Genomic DNA, 16,517 nt, shown 5'->3' with positions numbered 1-16,517 from the left:
GGGTGGTGCCTCGACACCGGCGCCACCCACCACATGACCGGTCGAAGGGAATTCTTCGCCGAGCTCGACTCCGATGCGCGAGGCTCCGTCAAGTTCGGGGATGCCTCCGCTGTGGAGATAAAGGGTGTCGGCTCCGTCATCTTCACCACCAAGATGGGAGAGCACCGGCTGCTCACCGGTGTCTACTACATCCCCGCGCTAAGGAATTCCATCATCAGTTTGGGACAGCTGGATGAGAACGGCTCACGCGTGCTGATTGAGCATGGGGTCCTACGCATCTGGGATCGCCAGCGTCGCCTTCTCGCCAAGGTGCCCAGAGGTGAAAATCGACTCTACGTCCTTGATGTGCAGGTGGCACAACCGGTCTGTCTTGCTGTCCGTCGAGACGACGAGGCGTGGCAGTGGCATGAGCGCTTTGGGCACCTTCACTTTGAGGCCCTGAAGCGTCTAAGTGCCAAGGAGATGGTGCGAGGCCTGCCATGCCTCGACCATGTGGAGCAGTTCTGCGACATCTGCGTACTGACAAAGCAGAGACGACTCCCCTTTCCCCAACAGGCGAGTTTTCGGGCTAAGGAGAAGCTGGAGCTCGTGCACGGAGACCTGTGCGGCCCGGTGACGCCAGCCACACCAGGAGGTCGACGCTACTTCCTGCTGCTCGTCGACTATCTCTCCCGCTACATGTGGGTGATGATCCTCGGCAGTAAGGGAGAAGCGGCGGACGCCATCAGGCGCGCGCGGGTTGGTGTGGAGGCGGAGAGCGGCCACAAATTGCGCGTGTTGCGCACTGACAACGGCGGCGAGTTCACGGCGGCTGAATTCGCATCGTACTGCGCCGATGAGGGCATCCAGCGCCACTACTCCGCGCCGTACAGCCCGCAGCAAAACGGCGTCGTCGAGCGGCGCAACCAGACGGTTGTGGGGATGGCTCGGGCTCTCCTCAAGCAGAGAGGGATGCCGGCTGTCTTCTGGGGAGAGGCGGTGCTAACGGCCGTCTACATCCTCAACCGCTCTCCTACTAAGGCACTCGACGGCAGAACTCCGTACGAGGCCTGGCATGGGCGGAAGCTGGCGGTCTCTCATTTGCGGGTCTTTGGCTGCCTTGCGTTCGCCAAGGAGCTCGGCCACATCGGCAAGCTCGACGACAGGAGCACTCCGGGAGTCTTCATCGGCTACGCGGAGGGCTCAAAGGCCTACCGCATCCTCGACCCAAAGACACAACGTGTGCGCACAGCGCGAGACGTCGTGTTCAACGAAGGGCGAGGGTGGCAATGGGACAAGGCGGTGGACGACGGCTCGACGCCGACGTATGGCGACTTCATTGTCGAGTACGCTCACTTCAAGGAAGCTGGGGGAGCAAGCAGCTCCTCTTCACCGGGCACGTCTACCCCGGCCCCCAAAACTACATCGACTCCGGCGCCTGCTACACCGACGACACCACAACCGGCGACGCCGCATACTCCAGCCCTGGTGGTCGCCACTCCGGGCTCGTCTTCATCAGCACCAGCTCACGCAGAGCACAACCCGATGAAGTTCGCTTCCCCGCTCACTCACGACGAGGAGCGGGTCGACGCATGGTATGGAGGCGAACAGCAGCGGTATCGCACGATGGATGATCTACTCGGCGACCAGCCGGTGCCGGGACTGATGCCACGTGACCTGGAGGCGCAGCTACAACTCGCGTGTGAGGACGGCGAACCACGGTCTTTTGCAGAGGCCGAGAGAGATGCGGCATGGCGCGCCGCGATGCAGTTGGAGATGGATGCGGTCGAGCAAAACCGCACCTGGGAGCTCGCTGACCTCCCCCGTGGTCATCGCGCAATCACCCTTAAGTGGGTGTTCAAGCTGAAGAGGGATGGAGCCGGCGCCATCATCAAGCACAAGGCTCGCCTGGTGGCCCGAGGCTTCTTGTAGCAGGAAGGAGTCGACTTCGACGACGCCTTCGCTCCCGTGGCACGGATGGAGTCCGTGCGACTTCTCCTTGCGCTGGCTGCCCAGGAGGGCTGGCGTGTCCACCACATGGACGTTAAGTCGGCATTCCTCAACGGCGACTTGAAGGAGGAAGTCTACGTGCATCAGCCACCTGGGTTTACGATTCCCGGCCAGGAGGGCAAGGTGCTCCGCCTGCGCAAGGCTCTCTATGGCCTGCGGCAGGCACCCAGGGCGTGGAACGCCAAGCTGGACTCCACGCTGAAGAAGATGGGTTTCGAGCAGAGCCCGCATGAGGTTGCCGTCTACCGACGGGGGAGTGGAGGAAATGCCCTGCTGGTGGGCGTCTACGTTGACGACCTGGTGATCACCGGCACCAAAGGTGCAGAGGTGGCGGCGTTCAAGGAAGACATGAAGGCCACGTTCCAGATGAGTGACCTGGGGCTCCTATCCTTCTATCTAGGGATTGAGGTGCACCAGGACCACTCCGGGATCGCGCTTCGACAGTCCGCCTACGCCAAGCGCATCGTTGAGCTAGCTGGGCTCACCGACTGCCATCCAGCTCTCACTCCGATGGAGAAGAGGCTGAAACTGAGCCGCGACAGCACGACGGAGGAAGTGGATGCTACGCAGTACCGACGCCTTGTGGGGAGCCTTCGCTACCTCACTCACACACGGCCGGACTTGGCATTCTCCGTCGGCTATGTCAGTCGGTTCATGGAGCGACCAATGTCGGAACACCAGCAGGCAGTGAAGAGGATCGTCCGCTACATAGCAGGGACCCTCGACCACGGCCTCCACTACCCTAGGTGTCCTGGGGCGGCACACTTCGTCGGGTACAGCGACAGCGACCACGTCGGCGACATCGACACCAGCAAGAGCACGAGCGGGATCCTCCTCTTCCTCGGCAAGTGTCTCGTGAGCTGGCAATCAGTCAAGCAGCAGGTGGTGGCCCTGTCCAGCTGTGAGGCTGAGTACATAGCGGCCTCCACCGCCTGTACTCAGGCGCTCTGGCTTGCTCGACTGCTTGGTGATCTTCTCGTTCAAGACACCAGAACGGTGCAGCTCCTGGTGGACAGCAAGTCCGCCCTGGCCCTGGCAAAGAACCCCGTGTTCCATGAACGGAGCAAGCACATCCGACTGAGGTATCACTTCATCCGCAGCTGTGTGGAAGAAGGGAGCATCGAGGCGAGCTACATCAACACCAAGGATCAGCTCGCAGACCTGCTCACCAAGCCCCTTGGGAGGGTCAAGTTCCTCGAACTTTGCTCCAGGATTGGGATGATTCAACTCTCCCACAAGACGACGTACAAGACTTAGGGGGAGAATGATGGATAAGTCTGTGTACTAGGGTCCTTGTGGGGCTGCAGCACATGGTCCTTGTGGCAGTTAGGAGGATAAAGTCCTGGACCATCAAGGACTGGCTGTTAGGATAGAGTTCTGTTCTTGACTAGCATCTTAGACTAGCATCTTAGACTGGCATCTTGGCAGCATCTTAGCATATGCCTTGGCTGGCTAGCAGCCTATAAATATGTATCCCCAACCCCTCGGGTTGGTATGGCATTGTGTGAGAAATAAACCAACGAAAATTGTCCCAACTCTCCTAGTGTCATCCACAACTATCAATGCTCAGGCTGAAAGGTCTAACAGAAAATTCATCTGTTGACGGATGACATATTTGCTGGAGGAGGGATTAGGATTACTGACCTTGAGCCTTGTTGTGGCCATCCATGGGGGAAAAGCTGGCAATGCGTTGAGCCATTTCATCAAACATCTTGAGGCCTGGCGTGACCGAAACTTCCCCCGCGCGCCGCCGATTTTTCCTCCAGTCAAACGGAGGCCTCAAGTGACCCTTCTAGCGCGTATTTCCGATTTATTGACAGGTCGTGGAATGAAGACGGAGAAGAACTGCAGAGGGAGAAAGCAGAGCAGGAGCGAATTGATGGGACGATTCCATCTCTCTCTATAATTTATACTATTATTTACACATAAACTGATTTTTCTTACATTAAATTGAATATTGCTTAAACTAAGGGATCTGGTTGTGTATTTTTTCGTAAAACTTGTATTGAGATATTTTAAAATGATTAATAAGATATTTTAATAAGAATTGTAAAAAAAGGTATAATCCATTTGTTTAAGACATATAGTGAACATGGGATGCTCCCACAAGTAAAGATAATTAGTCTCCCTGCAATAATAATAATAATAATAATAATCACAGACAATTAGTCCTTTCATGAAAATGGAACAAACTAATATATACTCCCTCTGTCCGGAAATACTCGTCGGAGGAATTGATGTATTTATATGTATTTTAGTTTTAAATACATTCATTTTTATGCATTTTTCCAACAAGTATTTCCGGACGAAGGGAGTACATGACAAGTTAATGGCCATGATTTTCCACTAGCTCGTCTTCATCCCGGTCACTGGACCAGCCCAGCCACTTTGTTCTTTACTAGGTAGGAAGTGCGGCTTGCCGCACCCAACAGCGATGCTGTCGGATCGCTGTCAGGCATAAGTCATATCCAATCAGTAATATAGTCATTGAATCATTGCAAATATAAAAAAAATTGTATAATTTAGTTATGTTTGTCAATCTAATATATCAAATTTCTATCAGAAGCATTGCATTGGTACATACACATTCAGTACATAGCAAATGGTCCAGGAACCAGATCCTGATTCCTCTAAAAATCCATTTTAGATGAGAAACTGTGGAAAGGAAAAAAGAACATGTCCTGATTCCTCTAAAAATCAATTTTAGATGATAACCCATGGTGTAGAAAGTCAGGGAGGTGGTTTTTCACCAATACGCCGGCAGGGTCTCCACTTCCTCCTCTCTCACCCTCTCTTCTTCCCACTACACCCCCCCTCTATGCCTCCTCTTTCCACCATATAATCTAGAGCATTTGAACACATATTAGCCATGGAAAGAAATTAGTGAAATTCAAAACAATAAATTTAGTAATCACATCAGGGATGGGTTTGGGAGCTCAAATATACCTCAAGATGATGCAGAGATGGGGAAATCGTTGTTGGCGATACCCTGCTGAACAACCACACATAGGGGCTACAGATATTTGACCGACTACCATCTTCTGCCGAGAAGGAGAAGCAGATGCAAGACCTCGGGATGGTGCAGAGATGGTGAAACCGCAGATGTCGATACCCTGCCGAACATCGACATGTGCGCTGCCAGTATCCACAAATAAATAAATTCAATCTTGCATTGACCATATATATCTTCTCAACCATAGAAAACGATCAAAATATATTATTGTTAGCATGAGAATCTAAGAACAGTTACTTCCGCACTGCACTAATGCTAAGCCTGTCATAATAATATCCTCGGCTCAAGGTATTTGACCAAAAAAATAGAAGAGATATCATCATGCATATAATCCAATTAACAATCTAAATTGCACGACGAACTTTACATATTTAATTTACCCCTGGACTGAACCAGAAGTGACAAATATTTTAGCATTACTCCTTGAGTTGTTTTCTGCAAGGTGTAGATCTGATGCTACACACCCTGATAAATGTATAGTAGCAATTTATGATTCTTTTCTAAAAAGGTGGTATACAACTACACACACTGGATACTCTAGTTCATGGTAATAAATATTAAGAGAAGAAATATATCACGACAGTCATCGTAACTCATTTCATGAAATAAAAACCGAAAAAAGGGGGGAGATGCTTTCATGGAAGAATCTAAAATCATTCACTGGAAAACTAATATTGTTTATCTGCTACCAATTATATATATCACAACTGATGTATGTACATTATCAAAACAGAGCAAGTAACAGGAAGCACATTATTATTTTGAGCTAAAGTGTATGCAGATGGTACAAACACTCCAGGTATATTCTGATTATTCTACTGCCCCTAAGCCCAAAAGAATGAGCAAGAAGAAATACATATATCTCGGAAAAATAGGATTACACATCTGAAGAAAATAAATTTGTCTGATAAAATTCCATGGATGACTTGCAAAAGTATATCTATTCCCTTTGATCACTATTGTGATATAACCTGTTATTATCCACCTTGATTTATCATTTCTTCTGGTAGAAAGCAGAAGATATAACCTATTATTTCTACACAAAAAGTAACCTCTAACCATGATCTCTATCGTTTTTATTTAACTTTTGAGCCTCTGGGAAATTCAAGATTCCTTCTTAAGCATGAGAATATGATATGCAGAAGATCTATGAAACACAATAAAACTAACTTGATCTTAAGTTCCCCTGTTCACCAATATGGGAAATACAGAGCTTTGCCTTCATTGCATGATGCAGATCCTATGGATTGTTTACTTAGTAATTAGTAATTGACATTCTTCCCTTGGAACAGAGGTCCAGAACATGATGGTGAAACTCATGGTGTTATTTAAATAGTCCCTTCGACCGTAACGGGCTGCCGGCAACTCAAGCTCCTCTAAAAGGAGATCAAGCATCATTCGGCCTGGGATACTCACAACACAAGGCTCGGCCTACGTCATAAACAAGCTCAACGGGGTTAATTAAAATCAGGGAAGACAAAGATAAAGTATAGAACAATTTGGTGAATACTCAGGCTATCTAATAAACCAATTGCAGGAAAATTGGACGTACATGTAGTACTATCTATCATGTTAGCCAACATACTTGTAATCATGTGTAGGGTCATGAATAGAACAATAGAACACCAGTATCTGATACTCTGCATTTGCAAAGCATTCCGTTTCCATATTATAGCTTGTCCTATGAGCCAGACCTCGAAAGCATAGAGCATAAAATTACTTAGTAGAGGGAATAACCTCCCCAGATGGACTCCGCTCGGCAAGCGGGTCTCTTAGACACTCTTCTCTATACAGTAATCAAAGAAAGAAAATACTATTCTTCGAACTAAACCTACTGAATGAACCAGGGAGCAAAATCAAATGTTTGTAGCTCATGGATTCGGCTATCTGATCTAACATATATTGCGCTGAATTAAATATATGTTGTAGCTACATAGTTCTAAACCAAATGACAACATAGAACCAAAGTTCTCATGACTATATTCTAAATTTATCTTGTTATAATATTCAAAGAAACCTATGTTATGGACTTATGGGCATGCAAGTTCTACCAACTTGCGGAATAATTTAGATAAAGAGAGTGAGCAGTGACATCTCACCAGTTGAACGGGACACAGGGGTGTGGCAGGAAGGATCAGCGTCCATTAGGTTGGGGCTTGATCCTCTTGTGTGTGTTCTGCTGCTCAATGGCGTTTCAGGTGAATCACCCAGCAGAAGATTCATCTCACAAAAGACTCATCTCTTTTTGGCGTTTCAGGTGAATCACCCAACAGAAGATTGCTCATCATGTCATTCTCCCAGCCAATGTAAGCCTGAAATAAAATGGTATGGAGCAAAATAAGAAATACAATTACATCCAAGTTCATCGCATGATAGAAGACTTCACTCTAAATTATTAGGAGCTCTTAGTTGCAAAGCGCCTATTTGAAGTATTTTAACATAATTCAAACTCTCTGAATACAAAAGGAACGTACAAAATTACAGTAACCCAATCTTGTACATGTTGGCAAAACTAAAAAGGTAACTAAATTAATAAGCTATATCAATTTAACAACCACACAGTATTCCTTTGTACACTACTGTTAAGAGAAAATTCTAGTCAAGACATGAATGTGTCAGGAAAACAACAGAGTACAAATAGACTTCAGATCCTACCGCAGTTGTAGTCCATCATCATGAGGAATGTCTTGGTGAGCACCCCAGACAACAGCTTCTCCCGAACAAAGCTTACCACGGCAAGATCCCTCTCCTGCATGAACCCCACCACGTACGACGGGGTGATCACCTGAGCGCTCCTCCACCTTGAGATGCCAGCGCACATGTGCATGCCCGCCTCAAGCCTCTCCTCCTTCCCGACATCACTGATGTTGTCCTCGAGCATGGTGCACACACCTTACTCCAGGTTCAGCATCGTCGCGTGGACCAGGGCACGGACATCTGGTTATGAAGCAGTACTTTCATAATGATGGAACTACAACATTTATGTAAACTGCAAATGACAAAGAAAACAATATATGAATATTCTGAATTAGTGTATCGCTAAGCACAGTATTTGTCACAAATAAAAATGGAAAAAAGTTGAGTGTGTTTATTGATTCACAGTATTTATGCCTAATTAGTTGCCACCAAGAATAGGCTAAATTACACAGTCCCAACCAAATCGTGCTCCCTCTTCCATCGGATCAAGCAACCTCTAACAAAGAAAGTATGCAGGCAGCAACACAATAGGAATCAATCGGTGTAATATTTCCAGGGGTGCCATAGTTGTTGCTCTGCCTCTGTTTCAGCACATAGAGCTTAGCTCTTTTTCTGTCCATGCCTATCAACTTGGGATAATAGTCATTATGTTCATATATGCAGATACTGAACCCAAATGAGAGCACTTCATGTAATAAGCTTAAAAGAGTTATTGTTGGCCAGCCACCCTTGGTATCCATGAAGAAGAATGCATAACAAGTCCAATTACTTACTGGAGAACATGTGAAGCCATGAATAATTCAGGCTCACCACCATACACATGTGGGCGCCTAATCTGGAAATGTATGCGTGAAATCGCCCTCAACAAACCTGTCAATTATGGATGCAATGAAACACAACAGTTCAAAACATATCGATAATAATTATCCACGCCACATTTACATTTTAAAACCAGAAGAGCAAACATAACAACAACAATGTTCATCAACTAACCATTAAGTCTCTTCCCGTCTAGTGACAGATTCATCAGCGGCATGTACAATGATGGATTTGTATAGCTGCTTCCTGAATTCATCAGCTAGCTTTCATTTAAGATTTTCATTAGGTATAGGTTTCCCCGAGAGGACGCATGTTGTATGTACCACAGAGCAAAATAAGCAACTCCCATCTCCTGGGATGCCTGGCAAATCAAGGTAAAACAGTCACAGGTAGTAGCCTAACGCCATGCTGACATATCCGCAAATATAACTTCTTCACTTGTACTTGAGGCTCCACATCATCTTTTTTTCTTTTGTTGCACACCATCCTTTTCCTTTTGTTGCTGCCAATGAAAAATATAGTAATTAGTTTGTAAATGAACAATACAACATATCATGCACCGTCACTATACAATGGCAAATCAAGGCATACATTTTCTGAACAGTCACTATACATTTTCTGAACAGTCACTATACAATGGCAAATCAAGGCATAAATTTTCAGCACTAAAAAAAGTACTAAAACAAATTTAATATATTATTTTTTTACCAGCTCCCTATAAGATCTTTTGGTTCACAAAAGGTAGGAGATTCAGAGAAAGTGAAAAGAATGATCACCCATACATAAGCCCTCGGCATGAACGGGTTAGCTGACAGGAGCAGAAGAGATATATGTTGACTACATCACCATTGGTGAGCTCAAACATTATAGAAAAGTGACTTGATCAAGAATAGTAGTGCACATATTGTCCTCCACCAAGTGATCAGCTAGCTATGAAAAGAGTTCTGGAAACCATGTGAATCCATACAACCAGTTAGCTACAATTGATTGCTGTAGCTTCTCTTAAATTCAACAATATCTGATTTTCAGAACAATATCTAATTTCAGAACTGCTATATCTAAAGGTCAAACCATGGCATACATATTCAGAGAAAGAAGATGAGTTCAGTTTGGTTTGTACTGCAGGCTCACATATCAGTTCAGTTTGGTTTGTATTGCAGGTGGTCAGAACAACAAACTAATCGAGGAACAAGATAAGGGACCTGTTAGCGGATGGCCTGATGTGCTGCAGGCGGCCGGAATCGAGCATCCTTGGTCGGTGCAGCAGGGAGCTTGGTCCAGGCGGCGACGGCGCTCCTCCCCAATCTGCGGCGTTGACCTACCCATTCCGCGGCGGCGCTCCTTCCTTGCCTGCTGTGCGGCCCGGTGGTGTGCTCTTCTATGTTCCTCACGGCTGTGCGGCGCGAGCCCAGCCCGATGCGCCCCTGCAAGGCTGCACCCGGTGGCCAGCGAGAAGCAGAACCGCGCGTGGGGCGAGGGAGAAGACGGAGAGGATCCCGCCAGAGTCCACCGGAGCCACGCCGGCGATGAAGGTGATGCCCAGCCCGAAACCAGGAGGGAGGAAGAGGCAGAGCACCTCCCGTGTGGACGCGATGACGACGGCGGGGATCCGGCGGGCTGGGCGAAGGAGGAGGCCGTGGCGCGGGGAGCAGATAGGGTTAGGGAATGGGAGGAGGCGGCATAGAGGAGGAGCTGGGCGCGGCGGAGGCGTGGGTGCGGGAGGGAGGAGGCGGCTAGGTCTCCAACACAGGAGCAGTCGGCTTTTATACCACTTTACGCGAAATGACGAGAATGCCCTCGGCGGGGCAGCGTAATTACGCGCGGTGGCACGACCGGGCGGGACACGGCTCATAGCGAAAATATCGGACGGTCGGAGACGACCGGGTAAAGATCCGACGGCCCACAGCGACCGAGCCCAAGATCCAACGGTCAGCAGCGACTGGTAAAACAGATCCGACGGCTGAAAATCCAAAGCGCTGAGGAGACTCCATTTCGGTTCAGACTCTAACAAGGGGATGATGTTTCATGGGATTTGCATGGTTTTTTTTTTGGTCGAAGATAGTCTTTCCAATCAAGATTTTGGGTACTTGGCGTAAATTCGGTTACCGCCCGGTAACCGCGTTTCCGGTCAGCAGCACTTTTTGCTTTTTGCTTTTTTGATTTTTGAAGCTGTAATTTCTACACAGATATGAGCTTGCGAGGGTCGAACTCGCGACCTGCTTGTGCGCGCCATTGGAGAAGACCTCTTACCGCTGCGCTAGCACTAGTGTAGACAACATTTTCTGCTCAAGGCTTATGTATTCGTGTCTTAAAATTTTGATTTCAAATTTCACTCGATTTTTTTTTGGAATTTCGTGGTTACCGTGGTAACCGAGTTTATCGCCCACCCTCGAGAAAAATGTCCCATTCGGAATCCAAAACCTTGTTTCCAATACCATGCACACTACTGGAATTTCACCCTATGCCGAGTGTCAAAAAATACTTGGTAAATGGCCAAATAAACTCAGCAAAGTATTTGCCGAGAATTGTTCTCGGCAAAGAGCACCTAGCGTACACCTCTCAGGCAAACAGAACTTTGTCGAGAACCAACTGTTGGGCACTCGGCAAAGAGTTTTACGAGAGCCAAATAGTGTGCCTTGGTAAAAACAATGTGACTTCATGGACGCTGGTCCGGTCAGGTCTTTCCCGAGAGCTGCCACTCGGCAAACTCGTGCACATTGCTGAGTGCCTACGCTCGGCTTAACTGACACAAGCAGCTCCAACAACTCTCCTTCACCGAGTACCTTTATCGGCACTCGGCAAAATCACAACCAAACTGCCAATGCATGCCACGTGTCCCTTCTGCTGAGCGTCATTCTTGGAAAAGGTTGTTTTCCCGAGTGTGGCTCTCAGGAAAGATACACTATCAACATTGTTTCTGCCTCTTTTTCATGTAACCCAGCAGTAAAAACAGATATATCAAGAATATCCACTTAGAGAACTTTGTATACCATATAAGGATCATACACATAACAACAAACTCACGAAGGCATAATATATGGTTCACACAAGCTTCATATGAAGTCACAAAGTAGTTATTTAGCACAAGTGCCTTCTCAATAAACAACAAAGTGGTGAATGCATGTCTACACATGACCACATGATGAAAGCAACACCGCCATTAGGACAAACTGTAAGAGGATTATCAAGTTCTTTAATACACTCAACCCGATATGCTGGCCTACACCATATCCTAATACATGATTTCTCTTCTGATTGAGCACATACTGATTGTAATGATTCTCTGTCTCCTCTCTACTATTGAACGAATCGTAGGAGCTGCCTTTCTAATGAAGCACTTATTCATTGCATGTGGACCATGAATCGTACACTCCTGGACACCTACCTCTGTACATCGCATACCATTTCATCTACAAAGAAAGTGAAAAAAATTCAAGAAGGAATGCAAGTTAAAAATAACACATGATACACAAGCCACATAAGCATTCATCACTCATATACTGAAAAGCAAAGTGCTAATCCAAGTCCACATCAGTAGCTACATGAACTATATCACTAAATCAATGTCAAACTATGTAGGTGGACTACTCAGAGGTGTAGTCGGGTAAACCAGTGATCGTGGAGTCGGAGCATGTGGGGACATCCCCACAGTGGAGGACCAATTGTCGTCGGGAATGATGGTCGGTGGACCCAATGCCAACGGGTTGTCACTCTCCTTACATGGTGGGCCCTCTCTCTCCTTAGTTGGTGGATTCTTCCTGGCCAGATCCATAAAATACTTTAGTTGGATCAGCTGAGGGTTCTCCTGAATGAGCGCCACCAAAGGGTCCTCACTGACGCGCTTCTCCTTGACCGCGGAGTCGACCCTAATAGAGTACTTATAATCTACTCTGAGGTTGCTCAGATGAAAGAAGAGAGTCATGCATAACTTCATGGTTTTCGAGTTCTTTAGTAAAGAACCCGAAAGCTGTCAAGTTAATTATGAACTGTTATCTTCTTTCATCCCTGATAGGTGAATATCGGAACTTGCATATATTGTTCTTCCATGGTTGCTGGAGCGTGATACTTGCATCTTCACATGGAAAGTGACTGAGAGCATAATCCTTGGGTATTCCCTAATTGAAAAGTGGACAATGTAATTATGTTATTGTTAAGCTAGTTATATATGATAGGTTAAGCACTACGGAGCCAAAAGTTAACATTGTTATAGTTGTTATGTTATGCTCCAAATTCAAGTATAAAGAGGGAGGCTAGGCAAAAACGAAAAAGAAAATAAAGATGAAAATAAATAAAACAGAAACAGAGATAAACCAAGAACCTTCTAGAAGGTTCCCAAAACTAGAAGAAACCGGCTGGAACCTTCCAGAAGGTTCCCAAAACCAGGATCGGTGGAACGCACGACTATCTTCTAAATGGGCTGGCCCATCTTAATCAATCTAGCCGATCGCGTATGCGGCGGCACGACATTTTAACGCAGAATGTGTCCAATAGGAATTTCTGCTATAAGAGGCTTGAACTGAGCTAGAAACCCTAGAAACAATAACAGGTTCCCCACCGCCTCTCAGCGGCGACTGCATTGTCCTGGTTGACGGTGTCCACATGCGTGCGGCAACACGATGCAGCAAGGAGTGTCGCTCTCATACACGGTTGTTTGGGGAGCGGACACGCTTGTCCGGCTGGCTAGAACAGGACACAATGCAGTCACTCAGGTGAACGTGGTTGGGTGGCCCGATTGATTCGACGAGCAAGTAGTGTGGGATCCCGGTAGTTGAACTATTTGGGATTCGTGGATGGATAGTTAATCAATGGATCGTTGGTATTCCTCTTTGATTCTTCTTTATTTCATTTGTTAAAGGATTACAATTTTTGGGACAATTTCATTCACTTTTCATCCAAAGATTCAAAATTTGGATTGTACTTTTCGTCTGAAATTTTCCAAAAAAGTTCGGAAAAACGAATTTCGCCCCTTTCGTTCAAGGGCAGTAAAATTAGCAAAACGAAATCCAAATCCTTGCCATTAGTGGTTGTTGACAACATGAAACCCAATGAGCTCCTATAACATAGGAGTGTGATTTTATTTTTGGACGCGCATATGTAGCGAACATTCGCCGGGACATTACATGGCAAGGGAACGGGGGAGGTTCCTGGGGAACGTTAGTCAGATAAGATTACCGTTCTTTTTAAGGAGAAATTCGAGTTAACCTCAGTTAGAAAAAGAAAACCAAGTCGACACACTAAAAATGAACTTTTGTGTATATCACGTAATTTTGAAGAAAATGATAGTACAATCAAACATATACGGGAAGTCAAATGGACCAGTCCACTCACTTCTTGATCAATGGCAGTGGCGTCGCATTGCCCCTTGTCTTCCTTCCCGATGACTGGACCAGGCCCAACCTCCACTTTGTTCACATTTATATGTGGAGCCTTAAAGCGTTGTTGACATCCACCCTCCTGTCATCTTCAAGATCACACAGGTATTCATCTGATTTGAAGATTTTCTTTGTGAACATAACTATGGCCCTAATGCTAGACCATAATTGCATCCTAAGCTTACTTTGCTGATTTTTTTTTCTTGGAGATATGCTACATAACGTCATTCAACAAACCTGTTAAATCCCGTTGGGGCTTGATGGTCTTTCCAATACCCCCATCTTGTATTCATCGCCACCCTAATCGGCCAGATGGCCTTGTCCTTGATGCTGGCTCTCATCTTTATCACCTGGTTTATCCTGAAACTGTTGCGGTCAAGCCTAAGTGGATTGTTGGAGGGATACTTCCTTCTTGCTTCTCTAGTGTCATTGCTCCTTTTTTTTTTGCAAAATAGTGTCATTGCTCCTTGTTACAAGGAAATGTTGGATCTCACAGCGATGACCTGCAAGCTTTACATCACAATCATACAAGGAAGATCCTAATTTTACCAAGAGACGATCTTCAGCCGCAAAGCTCATGGCTCTACATTTCCTTGTTTGTTTTACATCGGAATGTACACGAAGTTCCCATCCAACACACCCACTATTTGACCCAATACGACACGACCCTGCTAACCAGGTGTCCTAGCTTGACACGACACACCAAATATGTTGTCCTAAACTTCAACAATGCGATTACTACTTACACCTCAAGAACCTCAAATCATATTGTGCATAAGTAGAGAGTACCGAGCTTCCGCAACAAATTCACTCGTGGTTGTATGATTCATGGTATGGAACCAGTTAGCTGGTTGCCACGCAACACCAAACGTGTAAGGTTGGCAAACTTGCTCATGTCGGCCGGTAGCTCGCCAAAGAGCAGGTTGTTTGCCGCCTTGAACACCAGCAGCCCGGTTCCCGAAGTTGGGAGGAAGCCAGAGAACTTGTTGTTCCCTATGTCAATCTGAGAGATGTTCTCAGATAGCTCGGCTGGTAAAGCCCCGGTGAAACCATTGCTCTCTATCACCAACGTCGTCAACTTTGGTAATGACCATATTTTCTCCGGGAACTCGCCGTGGAAGCTGTTGCTGGAGATCATGAGGTTGTTCAGCAAGACGCAGTCCACGAGGCTTTTCGGGAGCTCACCAGACATGCTGTTGTTGGAGACCACGATGTCTTGGAGCATCCCGTTGGCGCAAAGTGATTCTGGGAGCGGGCCAGACAGGTTGTTACTTGAAACCTCAAGGTTTGTAAGTGGCGAGTGCTTCCCGAGCTCTGGCGGGAGCTCACCAGAGAGCCGGTTTTCAAATAGCCTGAGGTCCCTGAGATTTGGGAGCATCGCTATGCTTGCTGGAATGATGCCGGTGAGCTGGTTGGTGTACAGGAACAGTACGCTCAAGTTCTTGAGGCTACTGAAGTCCTCCGGTATTTCTCCTGTGAGATGGTTCGACGACACATCAAGCTCTATCAAATTCACCGACCTGATTTTGCGCGGTAGTTTGCCCACGAGTCCATTGGTGAACAAGTACACGCACTCGAGCATTGGGTGCTGCCAGACCCACTCTGGGATCTGGCCGGTGAGGTTATTATTGTTCAAGGCGATCAGCGTGAGTTTCGCTAGGCTGGAGTACGCCTTCGGGATCTCACCGGTCATGTTCATGTTGGACATCCATAGGTAGCTCAGGTTGGTCAGCTCGGCGAACTCTGGCGGTGCAGGCGCTGGCGCGAACTGGTTCGAGGCAAGCGTGAGCTGCTCGAGCCGGGTGAGCTTGCTTATCTCGGCCGCTGGGTACGCTCCAGTGAACTGGTTGGTGTCAAGAAGAAGCGACCTCAGCGCCGGAAGCCCGGCCACCGCGGCCGGCACGGCGCCACCGAAGTAATTTGTCGACAGGTTGAGGTGCTCCATGGCCGGTGACAGGCGGCTGATGTCATTCGGGAGGACACCGTGGAAGGCGTTGTTGGAGAGGTCGAGGAAGCGGAGCTGGGAGCATTCGTAGAGCGCGGCACCGGGAAACTCGCCGATGAGGTTGTTGTACGAGAGGTCTAGGTGGCTGAGGCTCAGCAGGTCGCACAGAGACTCCGGTACCTTGCCGGCGATGTTCAGCTTCGGCAAGAATATCCCCGTCACACCCCCGGAGCGTCCCCCGCCGCAGATCACGCCGGTCCAGTTGCAATGGTCGGCGTTGGCGACGGGGTCCCACGACACAAGCTGACGAGGGTTTCCCCACTGTTTCTTGATAGCTAGGAGGGTGGCTTGGTCGCCGGAGGTGAGCTGCGAGCTCGATTTGCCGCCCTCGGCCAGCAGGAAGACGCCCAGGAGTAGTAGAAGGTGGAAGCGATATCTGCTCGCCATTATCTTAATTTATCGGTAGTTTGTTACTACCCACTGAGCTTCGGTGAGTGGAGCGCGCAGAGCTAGCTAGCTGGGCTAATATACGCGTGGAAAGGTACGAGCTCCCCTAGAAGACTCAACAACAGTCGTGGCCCGGTCGCCGGTCGTCGCGGTCGCGGAGCCGATATATGCCAGTTCATTCACACTTGTCAGTAAAGGGTTGTTAGTGGGAGTAGTAATCTTGATTAGTGGAGTC

General features: G+C 47.5%; 2 protein-coding genes and 1 long non-coding RNA gene across 3 annotated transcripts; all 3 read right to left on the bottom strand.

Annotated features, from left to right (window-relative positions):
• Positions 1 to 4,461: 4,461 nt before the first annotated feature.
• Positions 4,462 to 7,092, bottom strand: LOC119329910. Its single transcript, XR_005159827.1, has 2 exons — positions 4,936 to 7,092; positions 4,462 to 4,832 (listed from the first exon to the last, which is right to left on the bottom strand). It is a non-coding gene; the product is annotated as an uncharacterized LOC119329910 (long non-coding RNA).
• Positions 7,093 to 9,026: 1,934 nt separating this feature from the next.
• Positions 9,027 to 12,452, bottom strand: LOC119332835. Its single transcript, XM_037605964.1, has 3 exons — positions 12,239 to 12,452; positions 9,721 to 10,251; positions 9,027 to 9,462 (listed from the first exon to the last, which is right to left on the bottom strand). Exons 1-3 carry the CDS (start codon positions 12,450 to 12,452, stop codon positions 9,449 to 9,451), a joined length of 759 nt encoding a protein of 252 aa, XP_037461861.1. The 3' UTR covers positions 9,027 to 9,448.
• Positions 12,453 to 14,617: 2,165 nt separating this feature from the next.
• On the bottom strand, positions 14,618 to 16,282 carry LOC119329016 (receptor-like protein 52). Its single transcript, XM_037602002.1, has one exon. The coding sequence runs from the start codon at positions 16,280 to 16,282 to the stop codon at positions 14,717 to 14,719; it is 1,566 nt and encodes a 521-aa protein (XP_037457899.1). The 3' UTR covers positions 14,618 to 14,716.
• Between the last annotated feature and the right edge of the window lie 235 nt (positions 16,283 to 16,517).

The sequence above is a fragment of the Triticum dicoccoides genome, chromosome 7A (genome assembly GCF_002162155.2).
Source record: "Triticum dicoccoides isolate Atlit2015 ecotype Zavitan chromosome 7A, WEW_v2.0, whole genome shotgun sequence".
Taxonomy (NCBI): Eukaryota; Viridiplantae; Streptophyta; class Magnoliopsida; order Poales; family Poaceae; genus Triticum; species Triticum dicoccoides.
This window is presented reverse-complemented; position numbering and strand designations above follow the sequence as displayed.

What these genes read in the sequence shown, in the direction of transcription:
- LOC119329016 (XM_037602002.1), bottom strand. Translation starts at nt 16,282, where the DNA reads ATGGCGAGCAGATATCGCTTCCACCTTCTACTACTCCTGGGCGTCTTC.
- LOC119332835 (XM_037605964.1), bottom strand. Translation starts at nt 12,452, where the DNA reads ATGAAGTTATGCATGACTCTCTTCTTTCATCTGAGCAACCTCAGAGTA. An exon ending in GGAGAGAGAGGGCCCACCAT is followed by an intron (nt 10,252 to 12,238) that starts GTAAGGAGAGTG and finishes TTGGAGACCTAG; the next exon opens with CCGCCTCCTCCCTCCCGCAC.